The sequence below is a fragment of the Gossypium arboreum genome, chromosome 6 (assembly GCF_025698485.1).
Source record: "Gossypium arboreum isolate Shixiya-1 chromosome 6, ASM2569848v2, whole genome shotgun sequence".
In the NCBI taxonomy this organism is placed as follows: Eukaryota; Viridiplantae; Streptophyta; class Magnoliopsida; order Malvales; family Malvaceae; genus Gossypium; species Gossypium arboreum.
The window spans coordinates 22,086,382-22,103,947 of record NC_069075.1 but is presented as its reverse complement, the minus strand read 5'-3'; the positions used below and the strand labels follow the sequence as shown (position 1 = coordinate 22,103,947).

At 33.1% G+C, this 17,566-nt stretch overlaps 1 protein-coding gene and 1 long non-coding RNA gene across 2 annotated transcripts; both read left to right on the top strand.

Annotated features, from left to right (window-relative positions):
• The first annotated feature begins 414 nt into the window (after positions 1 to 414).
• On the top strand, positions 415 to 8,105 carry LOC108486440 (cullin-4). Its single transcript, XM_017790495.2, has 17 exons — positions 415 to 1,068; positions 2,174 to 2,289; positions 2,388 to 2,734; positions 3,573 to 3,753; positions 3,953 to 4,075; positions 4,159 to 4,446; positions 4,581 to 4,706; positions 4,843 to 4,944; positions 5,142 to 5,195; positions 6,052 to 6,158; positions 6,276 to 6,336; positions 6,427 to 6,558; positions 6,675 to 6,812; positions 6,912 to 6,992; positions 7,172 to 7,252; positions 7,365 to 7,445; positions 7,714 to 8,105. The coding sequence occupies exons 1-17, from the start codon at positions 756 to 758 to the stop codon at positions 7,825 to 7,827; spliced, it is 2,445 nt and encodes an 814-aa protein (XP_017645984.1). The 5' UTR covers positions 415 to 755; the 3' UTR covers positions 7,828 to 8,105.
• Positions 8,106 to 10,907: 2,802 nt separating this feature from the next.
• LOC128293977 (uncharacterized) lies at positions 10,908 to 17,466 on the top strand. The gene is made up of 3 exons (XR_008284142.1): positions 10,908 to 11,040; positions 11,747 to 11,794; positions 17,385 to 17,466. It is a non-coding gene; the product is annotated as an uncharacterized LOC128293977 (long non-coding RNA).
• Positions 17,467 to 17,566: the final 100 nt, after the last annotated feature.

Genomic DNA, 17,566 nt, shown 5'->3' with positions numbered 1-17,566 from the left:
GACTTTTATATGAGCATTTCGAAACGTTTGACCCTTATATGAGCAACCCCTAAAAGGTTAAAACCTAATTTGAGCATTTAGCCTTTATAATTATCACAAATTTTTTTTATATTTCATACTTAGAATTCTATTCAAGTAGTAACTCTATTTTAAAATTAGTATAATTTTAATTAATAATTATAATTTAAATTCTAATTATTTTTAAATATGTAATTATCATAATTTCTATTAAATTATAATTATTTTTAAATGTGTACTTATCAGTTTTTATTTTATTTCAACTTTTAAAACTATAATTCAAAATTAAATATTATAATTTTATTTAAACTAATCAAAACCATTAAGCTGGAAAAAAAATTGCAGGTTGTACTTAGTAGGTATTAATTGGAAGAGACAGCCACAATAAATCCCGAATATTTAGTATTAAAAAAAAGGAACAATATTAAGCCTGCACCACCAAACCATCAAAAAAAAAAGAAAAAAGAAAAAAAGAGCAGACCTGTTTCTTTCGCTTAAAAGAAAAATAAGTAAAACCTACAAAAGAAAAAAAGAAAAAGAAAACCATTTTTTATTATAGTATTTCTCTCTCTTGCTCTCTCACGCTCAAATTTTTATCTTTTGCTACTTTGATGTGCTGCCTTCTCAAATCTTCCTCCTTTTTCCTGTGTGTATAAGGCATTATTAAGGCAACATTATCCCAAATCAAAAGGAAGCGAAGGAGCTGAAGATTTTACAATGCTCTGTTGATCACTTTCATGTCTCTCCCCCCCACCAAACGCTCTATAACCAACGCCACTGCTTCTTCTTCTTCCTCGCCTCATTTCCAACCTCCAATGAAGAAAGCCAAGTCCCAAGCCGTTGCTTGCTCCCTCGACCCAAACAGAAACGGCCTCCATCACCACCATAACAACCAAGACGATAACAACGTCCTTTTTGACCCTTCATCTATGCCCCTCCACGATGATTCCAAGTCCGCCGATGCTTGTGCTCCCGCCGCCGCTAATTTGTCTCGCAAAAAGGCTACCCCTCCTCAACCTGCCAAAAAGCTTGTCATCAAACTCGTTAAAGGTTGGGTTCTTGTTTCTTGATCTCTATCTTCTTTTTTTCTTTTTTGTGAAATTTATTTTGTGGGTCATTTGTAAAGTTGCCCTATTTAGCTGATTTGAGAGTTGGTCTTAGAATTTGAGTGACTTTGTTTGTTGGGTCGCTTTTGGAATGAAAAATTAGGGATTATAGAGGTGAATTTAGAAATTAGGACCTTCCTACGGGTTAAATCATTTTATTGTTTCTTGTCTTACTGAGATCTATTCGTAGGCTAGCGCTTTCAATCCTATCCTAGCTTTTCCCTAATGTTTCATAGAGGTCTATTAGCTGATCATCAGAAGTGTTCATTTTTTCCAGTGTAATGCGGCCACGATTTCAACCATTTGCTAAGATTTTACCTTTTATTTATTATAATTTGAAATTGGCATCGATTTTTGGGAGGCAAGATTATTCATGTTAAACTAGGTCTGGGTCCTGCTTGATTTGTTAGTTTAAAGGGTGTTATTAAATGAGTGCCTTTAGGATAGTTTCATCATTTTCTGTGCTTTTGATGAAAGATGTTACTATATAAAGTAACCTCAAAGAGTGCCATCAGGACACTGGTTAGCAAAATCCTTGTTACATTTTATGTTTTTTTACCTTTGAGGTGCGGGACTACTACTTATGTAGCTCTACTTGAAAGCTTTGAACGTTCTTTACTTCCTTTTTGGATGGTTTTTCAGTTTGGCCTTCTTTGTTAATTTATCAAGGGAACATGTTGCGTGAATGTGGTTTGGAGCTATCCTCTGAAACCCCTGAGCTTTTTGAAAAGTTCATTACTGTCCTCTTTTAGACCATTTTCTGTAAGCATCTATGATGCATACTTGCATAAGTATAACCAGTTCTTCCTAAACAACTAAAAATGGATTTTATTTAGCTGGTGACTATTATTAGTAAGTTTATTTGCGAGGAATTGTAATGAGGATTGAAGTTTGTTTTATATTTTCAAATCAAATTACATCCGATTCTATGTGGTTTATGTGTACTAATTGTAGGAAACTAGAAGGGCATTGCTTACAAGAAAGCAATTTAGGACCATATTCAGGAAGGTTTCTGATACAACTTTAACCTCTTGTCTTGGTTTTTTCAGCCAAACCAACATTGCCTACGAATTTTGAGGTGGAGACATGGGCAACGCTGAAGTCAGCCATTATTGCCATATTTTTGAAGCAACCAGATTCTTGCGACTTGGAGAAGCTTTACCAGGCAAGTCTCACATATTCTTCTTTTCTCTATTTTGATTATTATCGCCATTTGCAACGTGAGCAATATTGCCTCTTGATAATTGAACATGCTCTCTTCAGGCTGTCAATGATCTTTGCCTGCACAAGATGGGGGGAAGCCTTTATCAACGCATTGAAAAAGAGTGTGAAGAACATATATCTTCAGCACTAAGATCTTTGGTTGGGCAAAGCCCAGATTTGGTTGTTTTCTTATCACTTGTTGAGAAATGTTGGCAAGATCTTTGTGATCAGATGTTAATGATTCGTGGTATAGCCTTGTATCTAGACAGAACATATGTTAAACAAACCCCGAATGTACGTTCATTGTGGGATATGGGCTTGCAGCTCTTCCGTAAACATCTTTCCATGGCTCCTGAAGTTGAGCACAAAACTGTCACGGGTCTTTTGAGAATGATTGAGGGTGAGAGGTAATTCTAATGAATTTTAATTTGAAATATACAGCTCCTTTATCATAGTCTTTTTTTTCATGTTCAAAGTCTCAACCTAACCTATGCCAAAGATGCATGATAGTTATAGATGGATATTGTAACAAATTGGGTATCATTAGGTGTTGCAAAACTTAAGGATGAACCATCCATCTTTTGGTGTCTTGCGTGAAAACGAATATTAAATTGAAAAAAAAATACCCCATTGGTTGCTATTGTACTGGCAGATGAAAGTCTACTAGATGAACTAATGCTATGTTCAGCTTGTTTTAAATGTCTTCAAACCAAATTGATATCAGGCTGTATTTTCTGCACAAGAATTAGTGGTGGTAAAAATTGAAAAAGTCAACCTGCAACATGTTGAGTATCAGTCAAGTTGAATTAACTCATAAGTTGTTTTAATGTCCTTATTCCCTTCTTTGGTTTACTTCTATGGTTTTACCAGCCTATGTCATAAAATTCTAGTTACCTGGAAAAGGCTAGGAAGCGGTGGTAACATATTTCTATTGTGGAAAGAAGTCTCTTGAAGGGCCGGTTAGAATGTCTGATCAATTTAACTGTAGCTTACTGTCAATCATTTTCTTTATAGCTCATTTTAATCATCTTTAGATACAATTATTTTTTGAAAAATCCAGAAATTGTTGGGGAATTCATTATCATGTTGCTTTATTGCTTTTAAATCTCATACATCTTCTCTTGTTATTTTGAGTTAGCCACCTAAGTTTGTGAATGATGTCAGATGCTCAATTCTGATGTTCCCGTGTTTATTGAATTTGCATTTTGGAACCCACCCACTGCTTTTGTGTTTTTGATCATGCAGGTTAGGTGAAGCGGTTGATAGGACTCTCCTTAACCATCTTTTGAAGATGTTTACTGCTTTAGGTATTTACTCTGAAAGCTTTGAGAAGCCATTCCTGGAGTGCACGTCTGAGTTTTATGCAGCCGAAGGAATGAAATACATGCAGCAATCTGATGTTCCAGATTACCTGAAGCATGTAGAGGTGCTTTTCATATTTTATGTTTGCAATCAGCAGTGATTGGTGCAGTGGTGTTCTGTATTTTGAATTGTACATATTTTATCCTTCTAATAACAATGTTAATATATCATATTATTCCATTTTTGTGTGGAATATGCATGTTTATCCCTCTTAAGAATTATGGTAAATTTATGTTTGTGATATATTGGGTGTATTCATGCAGATGAGGTTGCATGAAGAACACGAAAGATGTGTTCTCTACCTGGATGCTCTTACAAGAAAGCCACTTATAGCAACAGCAGAAAAGCAACTGCTTGAACGGCATATACCTGCTATTCTTGATAAGGTGTGACCGTGATTCACTGAACTTTGAATACCTGCTTGTATTTGCATAATTTTAATAATTTTATATATTTCTAATTTCCACAGGGATTTGTGATGCTGATGGATGGACGTCGTATTGAGGACCTTCAGAGAATGTACTCACTGTTTTCAAGGGTCAATGCTCTTGAATCACTCCGGCAGGCAATAAGTTCATATATTCGGAGAACTGGGCAAGTCATTGTCATGGATGAAGAGAAAGACAAGGACATGGTGCCTTCCTTGTTAGAATTCAAAGCTTCGCTTGACTCAATATGGGAAGAAAGCTTTTCCAAGAATGAGGCATTTGGCAACACCATCAAGGATTCCTTTGAGCATCTAATTAATCTTCGTCAGGTTGCCATCTTTTGTCCTTTATATTGGGAGATCATTTTATTTTTAAACTACATTCTTGTTAAGTAATATTCCTCATTTTAGATTACCATATTTTCAAAACAACTGATGGTTCAACATTGTGCCATATTTAATAGAACCGACCTGCTGAGCTGATTGCAAAGTTCCTGGATGAAAAGCTTCGTTCTGGTAATAAGGGTACTTCGGAAGAGGAATTAGAGGGTACACTTGATAAAGCTTTGGTTTTATTTAGGTTCATCCAGGTAGAGTTCATGTTTTCCCAATAAGAATGTTATATTTAGGTTTGTGTCAAATAAAAGTATTCTTTTTGTGTATTTCTTTTTCTATCGTCTACAAATTAACGCTAGAGATTTGAATGATGTTTTGTTGGTAATCAAGGGCAAAGATGTCTTTGAAGCATTTTATAAGAAAGATCTTGCAAAAAGGCTGCTTCTAGGAAAGAGTGCTTCTATTGACGCAGAGAAATCTATGATTACCAAGGTCAGTATAGTCTATTTTGAATCAAATGTGTTAAGTGGTGTTATCCCACATTTGTAAGTATTAGATTTCCTGTGGCCTTGAATTAAAGTTGGACTCCTCCACCTATTACCAATTAGTTTTAGGTTGAACTCTAACAAAATGGTATTTTTTTCTGTCTAAAGATTGTATTGACTTGTTACATTGTTATGATGCTGCAGCTGAAGACTGAGTGTGGCAGTCAATTTACAAACAAACTTGAAGGAATGTTCAAGGTCTGCCACTATATCTATTTATATAAACTTTTCCTAGAAATGTTTTCAATATATGTTGCCTTTAGAATTTCTAATCATGGATATACTGAACTCCTGCCTTCTGGGTTCTGTAAACATGGGCAATCCAGTAACTCCAATAACCGCTAAGGATATTTTTACTCCTTTGGTAGTGTTATTAACTCCAAATCGTTGTCCCTCACACCTCGAGTTTAATTAATTAATCCTGCAATTAGTATGTAATAATATCTAGCAAATTAATTGTTCGTTGAGGATATAATATGCAAATAATTATTGAAGTAATAGAATCATGTGAGAAGAGAAGAAAAGGAGTGCAAGAGAATTGATCTTTTATATCTTGGATTACCTACTTGGCTATTGGGCAAGGCCGATTTAACAATCTGCAAAATGTTTGGACTTTGTCTAATACTTATTTCTATGTGACTGGATTCTATTGCAACTTGCACTTGAATTCCAGTTTGAGGAAACTAGAGACATGAGATAAATTTGATTGTGATATTAATGCAATCGTTGCCACAGATTAGAACTATGGGCCTTTTCTTTTTAACAAGAGCTATGGACTTGTGGTTGTAATTAAATCACCTATGTTCATGGATTGATCTTTCTGTTTGTGGTTTTATCTCAAAGAGTTCTTGCTCTTTCTGGAAATTATCTATGGAACTTGACGTGGGAGGATGAAGTTGGACGATTCTTTCATTTTAAATGTCTCTTATTGGTTTTCAGGCAGAATTCTTTCTCTTCTGTGTGGATATACATGCCTGTTTTCTTTGATGCGTTATATAAATTGCAAAATGAACCTTAATTGTATTGAATGTGAATTCTTGTGATTTTTATACAGGATATTGAACTATCAAAGGAGATAAATGAATCATTCAAGCAGTCATCCCAGGCCAGAACAAAGCTTCCATCTGGAATTGAGATGAGTGTTCATGTCTTGACAACCGGGTAAATCTTATTTCATTGTTATTTGAATTAAACCATAAATGCATGATTAATTAATTTCTTGTCGAGGTATTTTACTTTGTTGGTATTTAATTCTATTTTGGTTGCTGGACGGTGCAGGTACTGGCCGACATATCCACCCATGGATGTTAGGCTTCCTCATGAACTTAATGTCTATCAGGTTTGCTTTGGTCTTTGGGATGAAATGTCAACTGTTAGACACCTGTAAAACAAGTTAATTGTAACACTTTTTGAGAATTTGGTGTAACAGGACATCTTTAAGGAGTTCTACTTGAGTAAGTACAGTGGGAGGCGCCTAATGTGGCAAAATTCATTAGGTCATTGTGTCTTGAAAGCTGATTTTCCAAAAGGTAAAAAGGAGCTGGCAGTTTCCTTATTCCAGGTTTGTCTCTTGCTGTCTCAGTGATGATTATTCTGTCACTATGTTCTCTTTTCGAATTTTCTCTGGGAGCAGACAAGTTCTAACATTTTTCTGGGTTTTCTCCATTTTCCCTCTAGACTGTAGTTCTGATGTTGTTCAACGATGCCCAAAAGCTTAGCTTTCAAGACATTAAGGACTCTACTGGCATAGAGGACAAGGAATTGAGAAGGACCTTGCAGTCCCTTGCATGTGGGAAAGTTAGAGTCCTACAAAAGGTATGCCCATTTACCATGCCTTTTGTGCTGGTTAGTTGGTATGATATTTGTTTTCCTACATTTCATTTTCTTTATCCCTTTTCTGAATGTGTGTCGCAGTTGCCAAAAGGGAGGGATGTAGAAGATAATGACTCATTCATTTTCAATGATGGATTTACTGCTCCTCTCTATCGTATAAAGGTACATTTATTTGCAATTCCAAGATGTCGGCTGGTAAATACTTTTTTGAAAGATCAAACTGAATTCCTGTCATGCTTATTCCTATGCCATTCCGCTGAATTCCCGTATAGAAGGTTTTTGGTGAATTTGCTTCACTGACGTGATAAGGCATCAAGTTGACCTTTCCTTTTGCAATGCAGGTAAATGCTATCCAGATGAAAGAGACAGTGGAGGAGAACACAAGCACTACTGAAAGAGTATTTCAAGACCGTCAATATCAGGTTCAGCTTTCACTCCCTTTATCCATCCATCAAAAATGTAAAATAAGAGAACAGAAGGCTATCTCATGTTCAGCTTAACCAAATGTACGAATTGTTGCTTGATTTATTGCAGGTTGATGCTGCTATTGTTCGGATAATGAAGACCAGGAAGGTGTTGAGTCACACTCTTCTGATAACTGAACTCTTCCAACAGGTAAGCATTTTCTTATCTTTTTCATTCTAACAAACATATCTCTAGAGAGTTCCGAGTAACATCTAGTCACAATCGTAGCCAAAAATAAATGAAAGTGGAAGTTGGTTTTTATCAAAGAGTTATCATGCATTCATGCCACTACAACTCTTCTGTACCCTTTGCAATTGATGATCTCCAGACAAAGGGATCAAACATCAAAGTGGATAATGTGTTTTTAAGTTACATTTGAACGTACTTGTATTGAGAATAAGTTTCTTTTATTGAACAGCTCAAGTTTCCCATAAAACCGGCTGATTTGAAGAAAAGGATCGAATCTCTCATTGACAGGGAGTACCTGGAGCGGGACAAGAACAACCCACAAATATACAATTACTTGGCATAGCCTTAGTTTATTTTATTCTTTTCATCCTTTTGTTTCCTTTGATGATAGATATCTCCTTTGTAAATGACACGGGAAGCTTTGGATAAGTCTTATCCAATAGGCTGGAGCTGAAATCCCCTGTCAGATCCATGTACAGTAGCTTGTAGTATTTATTTTGTTGCGATCGATACTGTAATTGTAAAGCATATTAGCATCTGTTTTGATACTTTTTTTAACAGACTTGACAGACCATACGAGACTACAGGCACTCGAAATAAGATGCTGCATTTTTGGATGTTTTTGTGGGTTTCCCTTGTTTGATTTTGCTGTAACTAGTAAAAGGCAGGAGGGTTTTGGCTGCCCGTGTCAATTAGAACTCGAATCGTTACCAATTCGAGTGTTACCAATTCGAGTCTGAGAAAACTTGAGCCTGTAATAAAGCCAAGCCCGAGAAACCGGAGCTCGTAATAGTTCTGAGCCCAAGATCAATTTGGTAGTTCTGAGCCCAAGATCAATTTGGTTTGTGTTAATAAATTCGATATTAACATAATTTTATGTTATTACTTAAATTAAAATTAAAATAAAAATATTTGTTTTGAATATATATTAAAATTTTATTAATAGGAAAAGTAATTAATAATAAATTTTTATGTTAAACTATAAAGTGAAATAAAATTTTAAAAACATTAATTTAATATAAAATATTTTTACTATTATAATTATATATTTATAATAAATATAAAAATTAATAATTATTAAATGCTTTAAAACTAATCTTTAATGATAATATAATAATATATTTTATAACTATTACCAAAATTAATTTAACTTGATTTTAAATTGATATGCTACATGATATTATAATGTTTAATAATCGATGGATATACATATATAAACTATAAATATATTATATGATATGATATGATATGATATAATGTAACATTATATAATATAGTAGGAGGATTAACTTTTAAATGTACGAAAATAATGACTTAGATCATATTTCAATTAGTATAATAATAAATAATAACATACAATAAGTAACATATAATGTACTTCTATCATGTATAACTATTATTGCAATATGGATTATAATTAGAGTTGTCCATGTACTGGTCAGGGCTCGAGTTGGGCCTTAACAAAATTTTAGGCCCAATTGATAGGCTCGGACCCTGCCTGGCCCAAAAAATGTCTAAATTTTTTTTCAAGCTCAATCCAAATAAAAATGTTAAGATTTGGGCCCAACTAGCTTGTATTAATTTTTTAATTATTATATAAATTTAAAAAATATATGTAATATACCAAATACACAAAATATTAAAATAAATGTTTCCAAACAAATTGAAAATAAATAAATAAAAATTTATACTTAAATAACATTAAGTTAAGTGCAACTTAATAAGCAAATATCTCTAAAATAGTAGCAATATTAACAATAAAGCAAGTGTTATACAATATTCTAACATTAACAACAAAATAGCAGTAACATAATAGTAAAATGCTAGCAAAACAGTGGCAAAAAGTGAGAAAACAACAAAACATAGAAAAACAATAGCAAAACAACAGCAAAACAACATGATTTTTTTATTGTAAATTCGAGCCTAGTCGAGCCAAGATCGGGACAAAAAAGACCTTACCTGAGGCTCGACCCATTTTCTAAACGAGCTTTATTTTTTCTCAAGCCCATTTTTCGGGCCAATATTTTTACCCAAGCCCTTCTTGATGTCTACTAAACTAACTAATAAATTGACTAAAGCAAGTGCAATTATTAATTAATAGTATAGTTATGGTGAGTGTCACATCTCAAAAACCAGATTAGTAGAAATTGGGTTAATGAACTGAGAGTGGCCGCGACCGAATTTTTTATTTAGATGATATTTTTCTCATTAATAAATAAATATCAATTATAGTGATTGAGTAGTGGTGGAGTTGTCCTTGTTGATCTAAATTTGAATTCCTTCCCTCTCGTTAATTTCTATTTAGTACAACTTTATTTTAAACCCTTAACAAAGGCCATCCCTTGTTTTTAAATATTTTCTGTTAAAATGATTGTAAGGAGTAATGTGGTTAAGTGGTTAAGTGCTTAGCTAATCTCTTAAAGGTTCTATGTCTAATTCCCCACGTTCCCAAATTTTTATTTAATTTTTTTGACAACTTTAGCTAGTGTGAACATTCCTTGTCATCTAACCTAGTTACCATGTATGGGGAAAAATTCATTCCTTGTGTGTGAGTCAACCTTCCCTCATTAAACCCCCCTTTTCACTCACATGATCCCGTTTTTGCTCCTTTTTCCCCTTTACATTCCTATTTTCTTGACCCTTATCTTGTGTATCATACATCGAACCTGGACAAGGTGAATGACACCTTTGGTTGTCCATCTTTTGTTTTCATATTCATTTTTGCCACCCCTTCTTTTGCTCCTCCCTATTTCTTTTGCTTTAGCCATCAACCACCATTTGTATTATTTTCCTACTCTCCTCTACCACTCTTTTTCCTTAAACCACCATCGTCACCATCAGACCACCATATTGCCGCCACTTTTCTCCTTCATTTTCTCCATCGCTACCTTTAGCACCACCCTCCCGCATCGTGATGACCACCTTACACCACTGATTTTTAATACTAATTTTTCTTCTCCTCTTTCTTCTCTCTTCTCCTCTTTTTCGCAAGCATAAAAAACCTTTCTCTTTTTTGTTGTCCGCCATCGTGATCGCCGCCATCCACCGCTGTGAAAACAACTGTAAAATAATAGTGTTTTCCCTTCCTCTCTATAGCGATTTTATTAGTTATCATAGTAAGATTATTCATTATTTTCTATTAGTTCTTCTTAGTATTTGATATCTTAGATATTGTGGCTATTGCTCCCAAATCTCAGTCATCTTCTCTTCCGTATCAATTCCCAATTAGTGAGATCGTAAGTATTTGGAATATTTACTTTATTCAAAACCTCTTAATCCCTATATAGTGACCGAATGACATATTCCTAACTTGGTGTTTCTTGTTTGAATGATCAATTCCAAGCGTGTAATTTCCTATGATTCAAAGAGTGGAATCATATTGGATTAACGAAGAGTAAGTATTGTCATAGAAGCCAAAGCGTAATTGTTTATCAAAGATTTTTCAAGGGTATTTTAATGATGGATTATTCATTTTATGTTTAAATTTGAGATAGATCTAATTAAATCGAGAAGTGGGCGTTAGAAGGAGTTTCCACATTGGAATTACTATGATTAGGTGTGAGTTTTAACACTAAACAAAATTAAGTCTTTGTTTTATATTGATAAAATGTCATTTGTTTAAATTATTTTGATTGATGAGGATACATTATGTATCCATAAAAAAAGATAAACCCATCATTCTGAACTATGTCAAGTAAGTGTTTTCCAAACCGTATATGTTGTGAAAAACATGTTATGTGATATTGATGATTATTATTGATTTGAAAAAAAAAATTTAAATCTCATTCTCATGTTATGTGATCATATGGCATATGTGATATTCACATGATCATAAAATGTGAATTTGGGTACCATGTGTACATATGTGATTTGCATGTTAAACATGCCTATATGATTTTGAGTGATTTTGGCCATAACACATGCATGGGGTGGGATGTGTGAAAGGTGGAAGTTATTGGCAGTTTATCTACGTTACTGTGACACTGTTCACAATTGGTGTGTTATTGGATGGACGAGTTCTGAGAAACTCAATTTTGGTGTGTAGCAGAGATGGGTAAGACTGTTTTCACAAAATCTGCATCATTTTACAAAATGTGCATTAACATGATCATGCATAGTATAAGTGTGAAATATTGAGTTATATGAAACTGATATGATTATTATGATTGTATAACGTGTATGTTTATGTGTATGTGATTACGTTTATGTTAACCTCACACTAAGCTTTATAGCTCACCCCCTATAGTTTTTTGATGTTACAGATAACCCCGAGGTTAGCATTGGATGACGGCATTTGAAGGAGTTTCTCGGTAGTCTTTTTAAATTAAAGTAATTAAATTTTATTTTGATATTTTAGGTTTCTAATAAGTTTGTGTATGGACTGTTGCATGATACTTTATTTTGGAGATTTTTTCATTCTGATTTGCATAAATTGCTTGCATGACATTAAGTTTTAAAAACTGCATAAATTAGTATTTGATAAGATTTCGCTTGAAACTCGATTTTTAAAATAGAATTTGTCAATAGCACAATTTTCCGTTACATTTTTGAAAAATGAGTTTTAATAAAATTATACTTAGTTTTCAAAATTATTAATGTTTACAAATGAGTTTTCTAAAGACATCGATTTATTTTGTTAATATGTTTTATTTTCAAAATAATGACAAATAACCAAGTTCTCCAATTTTGAACAAAAGACAAATGATTTAAAAGTATGATTGAAAATCAAATAGTTTTGAATAAATGATTGAATGATTACAATTGAGATATTATTTATTTTGATTCCTGAAATTTGAATGGTTTTATAAAATTAAAATAAACGCTTTATTTCATTTGTTTTGAATTGATAAGCCAATAGTTTTAAAACATATTTTTTCAAAATTCCGAAAGTTTATTTTGGCCATTTCTTGGACAAATGATTTTTGAAATGAGATTGAAAACAAAGTTGAACATTCAATTTTACTAGTTTTGAACAAACTATGCGGATGGTTTAAAAAAAATACGTTTGAAATCAAGAAAGTTTTTTTGGGCCATTCCGGTGGCCAATGTAGCTTTCCGAATTCAACCATAACTACTGGGTTGGGTTTGGGGTGTTACAGTGAGCACAAATATCGTTCCCTCAAGGACTACAATTATTAGTAATTATCGTCTTCCTATTATTAACTTATTCAAAAGATTGAGTAAAACTAAAATTTTCAAAAGATTGAGTAAAACTAAAATTAACTAAGTTAATTAATGAATGCATCAAAGAAATAAACACAAAAACAATCAAATATCAGCCAAGTGACAAAACAATACCTAGGTAAGAATCCACCTAAACTTCATCTATAATTCTCAATCTAGTTCATGCAATTTATTTTCTTAGTTTCTTTGATTCGTAGAAATTCTTAATTTATGTTAATATCTCTTTCGAGCATAAGAGCAACTAATTCTAGGTTGATTAATTGGAATTTCTTTCTAATTAAAACTCCTATTATCACATTAATTTGCTCTATGGATCCCCCTATTAAATTTGACTCTAATCCAGTAGATTTATATCGTCCTATTTTTAGGATTGCATGGAATTCCATTATGCAAGATCTAATCACAAGAAGGGTCTATTCAACCTCAAACTTATGCACATCAAACATGGATTAATACTCTAGAATTATCAACCCAAGAACAATTAAGCATTCATAATTGAAAACAAAGAAATAAGGTTTTATTGTATAAAACTAGAAGTCAAACAATAGAATCCATCCTAAGGTTCATCTCACCTAGGTATTTAGAAAATTAGTTCATACTTGCAAGAACACAAAAAATACAATATAACCATTAAAATAAAACAAATCCATGATAACTCTCTTGGAAATAAACTTGGACTCTTGAATCTTGATGGAAAATTGCTCTGAAAATCGCTCCGAAAATCGACTTCTATGGTGTTCTTCGAGCAATTTTCTTACTGTTCTATGATGGTTGCTTCCCTCCTCTTTTATTTCCTTATTTATACCTTCTTAAAGTGCTAAAAAAACCTATAAATTGTAACTTTTATATAACACCCTATACCCGACTAGTTCTACAAGTCCGGGTACTAAAAAGACAAAGACCCAAATAACTTATGATGTTTCTAGTTCTGTTGTAATTACATTCTTAAACATTTAAATTCAAAATCCCAATATATTAAAACTCGTACTAAACTAGTAATAAGTTCTTACAAATTTAGATTCCCAACAACAAAATACCAACTTTAAATTAATTTCAAATACATATATAATTAACTTAAACCTTGAGGCATGGCCTCTAGGGTGCCTCTCTATATACATGATACAACAATTGCTTTATAATTCTTCACTCTGGTGGAGTCTGGCTTGGTCCCTCCTCTTGATTTCAGAGTTTTTAATTACCCTATATTCAGACAGTAATTTTCATAAGCTCAGAATGATATTTTAAGCACAAAGTAAAACTTCCTGCATTCCATAGAAAAATACACAGACTTAGTTGGCATAGCGAATGCCTCATTTTCTTTGAGCTGTGTATTGGTGGAGCTAATCATTGGATTGGTCGTAGCCATGATCTTCCTAGAGGTATTCTCGTATAGGTCTTATCCCAGCATGTTGATGTTTCTAACTTCCTTATACCCTATTTATGATATGCCTTATCCCTGATACTTGTATTTGCCTTTTTGGATTGACGACAGTTGGTAATGTTTAACTCTGAATTCACCATAATTACGAGTCCTCACCTTGTCCCCTTATCTCACCTTGAACTCCAAAACGAACACGATTATAATAATTTAAGTGGATAAAATGCAATCAATATAACACAAATTAAACTCAAGTCATTTTAATTAAATCAAGAATAACAACATAACAAATATCCATGTTCACGATCACAACATAAACAAGAAAAGTAAAGAGAAGGGAACTAGAAAGGAAATCCAATATTTCTCTAAAGCCAGACTAGTGCACTCCTCTCCTTGTCTACTTATTCTGTTGATCCAAGACCTTCATGAACACTTGAATGCTTCTACTCCAAGGTGGATGAAAGCTCTTTTTCAATAGGGAAATTGACAAGGGAATGAATAAGAAAAAGAGTAAAACAAAGAAGGGAATGGAAAAAAGAAAGTGAATGAAATAAAGTGATGTGTGGGAATGAATAGTGTGTGAAATGAATAAGGGAGTAGGGGTATTTATAGGTGGGAATGACTACTAAAAATAGCAACTAAGTTTCATCCATTCAAGCTCCCTTGGCCGGCCATGCATTAAGCAAGTTTGAATGTTCAAACTTTTCTATATTTAGCTTGAGGCAAAAAGTGAAAGGCACAAAAAGAGGAGGGGTTTGAATAGCATTTAGGGGAAGCTCAAGGGCTGATTTGCAAGTATGAAAATCAGATGATTGGATCAATTGATTGGATCAGCTATAGGATGGTTTTGGGCTGCCCAATTACTTGGTGGTTCAGTCTTCTATACTTAGCACATTGGGCCACTTTATTCTTCAGGCTTTATATTAATTTTTGACACAATTAATGTCGGATAAGAATTAAATATAAAGTATGTATAATAATCATTATTGGACCATCCTTGGCTGAAAAATAATTTAGCCATGCTTTTGATTCACTTGATGCAAAAATTACCCTAATGATTCGAGCCTTTCGAGGTGTCTGCCGAGCCAATTTTCACCTTTTGTGCAAAATTGTGAAAATAAACCAAATTTCTGAAAATTTATTATAAAAATAATTAAAATTAAATATGATAATAATTTAAGTGAAATTAATTATTTTAAAATTAATGTATAAATTTCGATAAAAAAGTACTACGAAACTACATGAATTAAAGCTTAAAAGGTACTAAAAACATCTATATATTTTTGTGTTTCCAGTTATAATGTCTTGGCAGACTCTATTTGTTGCCATAGCTGAGCTATGGTCTCACACAATATAATCCCATGTTTATTGTCCTAGTAGACTCTATTTGTTGCCATAGTCGAGCTATGGTCTTACACAATAAACCTCTTTTGAAGTGTCACCCCGAAAGACCTATAAATCATTTCCACGATGTCACCCCGAAGGACATGATTACCATTGTTGTGGTGCCACTCCATGGAGTTAATAAACTATTTTCATGGTGTTGCTCTAGTGAGGCAATGGATATCATTCCACGATGCCGCCTAACTCCCTTGAATTCCCATTTCAATCCACCCATTCATCAAATACGCCAATTATTCCTATTTCCATCTACTCCGGCAGGGCAATTTCCTTTGTACTTCACATATAACATGAACATGCATTTCACACAAAAGTAAGGCGCTATTTATAAACACACAGTATGCCAAATATTCAAACACCATGAGGTAACCACCAAACAATCAACAATCATTCTTACAAACATTCACATACTTTTACGAGGTTATGCATCCACAACATACCCGTTCATCACTTTCATACACAATCATGGTGTAGGACACAACTCAGAATAGACATGAATCTAATTCAACTGAAGACACTACATCATTGATCACCCAAAAGTAGAGTAAAAAACTCACCTTAAATCCTTTTTCCTTGTCAACTTAGCTTATCCCAACACCAGAGTTTCCTTCGTACTGGAAACTAAGCATGATAACCTTATATTGGTTAAATTGAAAGCATTTAAACCTTAAAACTCAAAACCCACTTTACAAGAAACTTAATAGGGAATCTTTACTCTTTCTCTCCCTTCCTCAAATCCTCGAGTATAGAAGGATTAGAAGGCTTATTGTTTTCACAATTCCTTAACTTCTAGCCTTCAATTTTCACAACTTCTGCCCCATGCAGAGCTCTATTAAGTTCGCCTCTTCTTTAGAACAAACGAAGAAGACAATGCAAGTAAGAAGAAATTTGTAGACATAAATTTGAGGAGGATTTTCTATCGCAAGAATATCTACTTTCACTTATGTATAACTCCTATACATGGTTTCCCAATCTCTTTTAGCCAATCACTGGTAATCATTATGTCTCCAACTATGGAACCAGCCAGTTCCATCCTAACCAAACCAGAATTGAAACTTAACTATTTACCCAATAGTCACAAAATTTTCCCAAAATTCCTAGTAGAGTCCATCAATTTATTATGCATTCAATTAAGTCCCAACAATTCCTTTAAATTAGAGTCCTTATGGAAATCTGAGTATCACATTTTAGCTGTGAGCACACATGGCTCCCAACATCGACAAGCCTTGGACACACGTCTGTATGGCTCATATGGTCGTGTGAAACTCTGTTGCCCGTGTCCAGCTTCCAAACTGCTCCAATGTTTTAATTTGCACTCGTTTTTCGCTCCTATTGCTCCCAAGTGCTCTATTAAGCTTCAAAACATGAATTTAAAGGATTAAGAGTATATATTTCACAATTAATGTCACATAATCACTAAAAAATGCACTACGAATGAGGCTAAAATATGTTACTTTTGACATTTATCACTCCCATTTTTCGAGTGGTGAGTTGATCCATGGACAACTCTAATTATAATAAAAGATATAACATTACATGATATTATAATGTTTAATCATTGATACACATCTATAAACTATTAATATATTATAAGATAAAATATAACAAATAATATAGTAGGAGAGCTAACTTTCAAATGTATGAAAAGTATGAGAACTTAGAGCATATTTCAAATAGTATAATAATAAAAATAATATATAATAAAATGTATTATAGATTATATTAAAATGTATAATATTACATGATATTATAATATTTAATCATTGATGCATATATATAAACAATCAATATATTATATACTATATGATATGATATAACATTATATAATATAGTAGGAGGGTTAGCTTTCTGATAGCAAGATGATTTCATATTTTTAATGTATTTATTTTTGGCTAATTATCAGATAAATGCTATTAAATTTGGATTTTTCTTATCAGGAATGAAGTTGGTGTGCTGAATTCAAACTCTTACAAAAGGGGGCTAAATTGGAACAAAAAGCAAAGATAAGGGATTGATTGAAAGATTGAAGATACAAAAATGACTGGATAAAGATTGAAGAGTTGAAGATTTTTTTTTTTCAAAAGTGGTTGCATAAAGATTGAAGGATTTTTGATATTGT

Bases quoted from the DNA above. Each gene is read 5' to 3' on its own strand.
- LOC108486440 (XM_017790495.2), top strand. From the start codon at position 756: ATGTCTCTCCCCCCCACCAAACGCTCTATAACCAACGCCACTGCTTCT. The intron at 4,945-5,141 runs GTCAGTATAGTC...ATGATGCTGCAG, and splicing joins AGAAATCTATGATTACCAAG to CTGAAGACTGAGTGTGGCAG. The intron at 7,253-7,364 runs GTTCAGCTTTCA...GATTTATTGCAG, and splicing joins TTCAAGACCGTCAATATCAG to GTTGATGCTGCTATTGTTCG.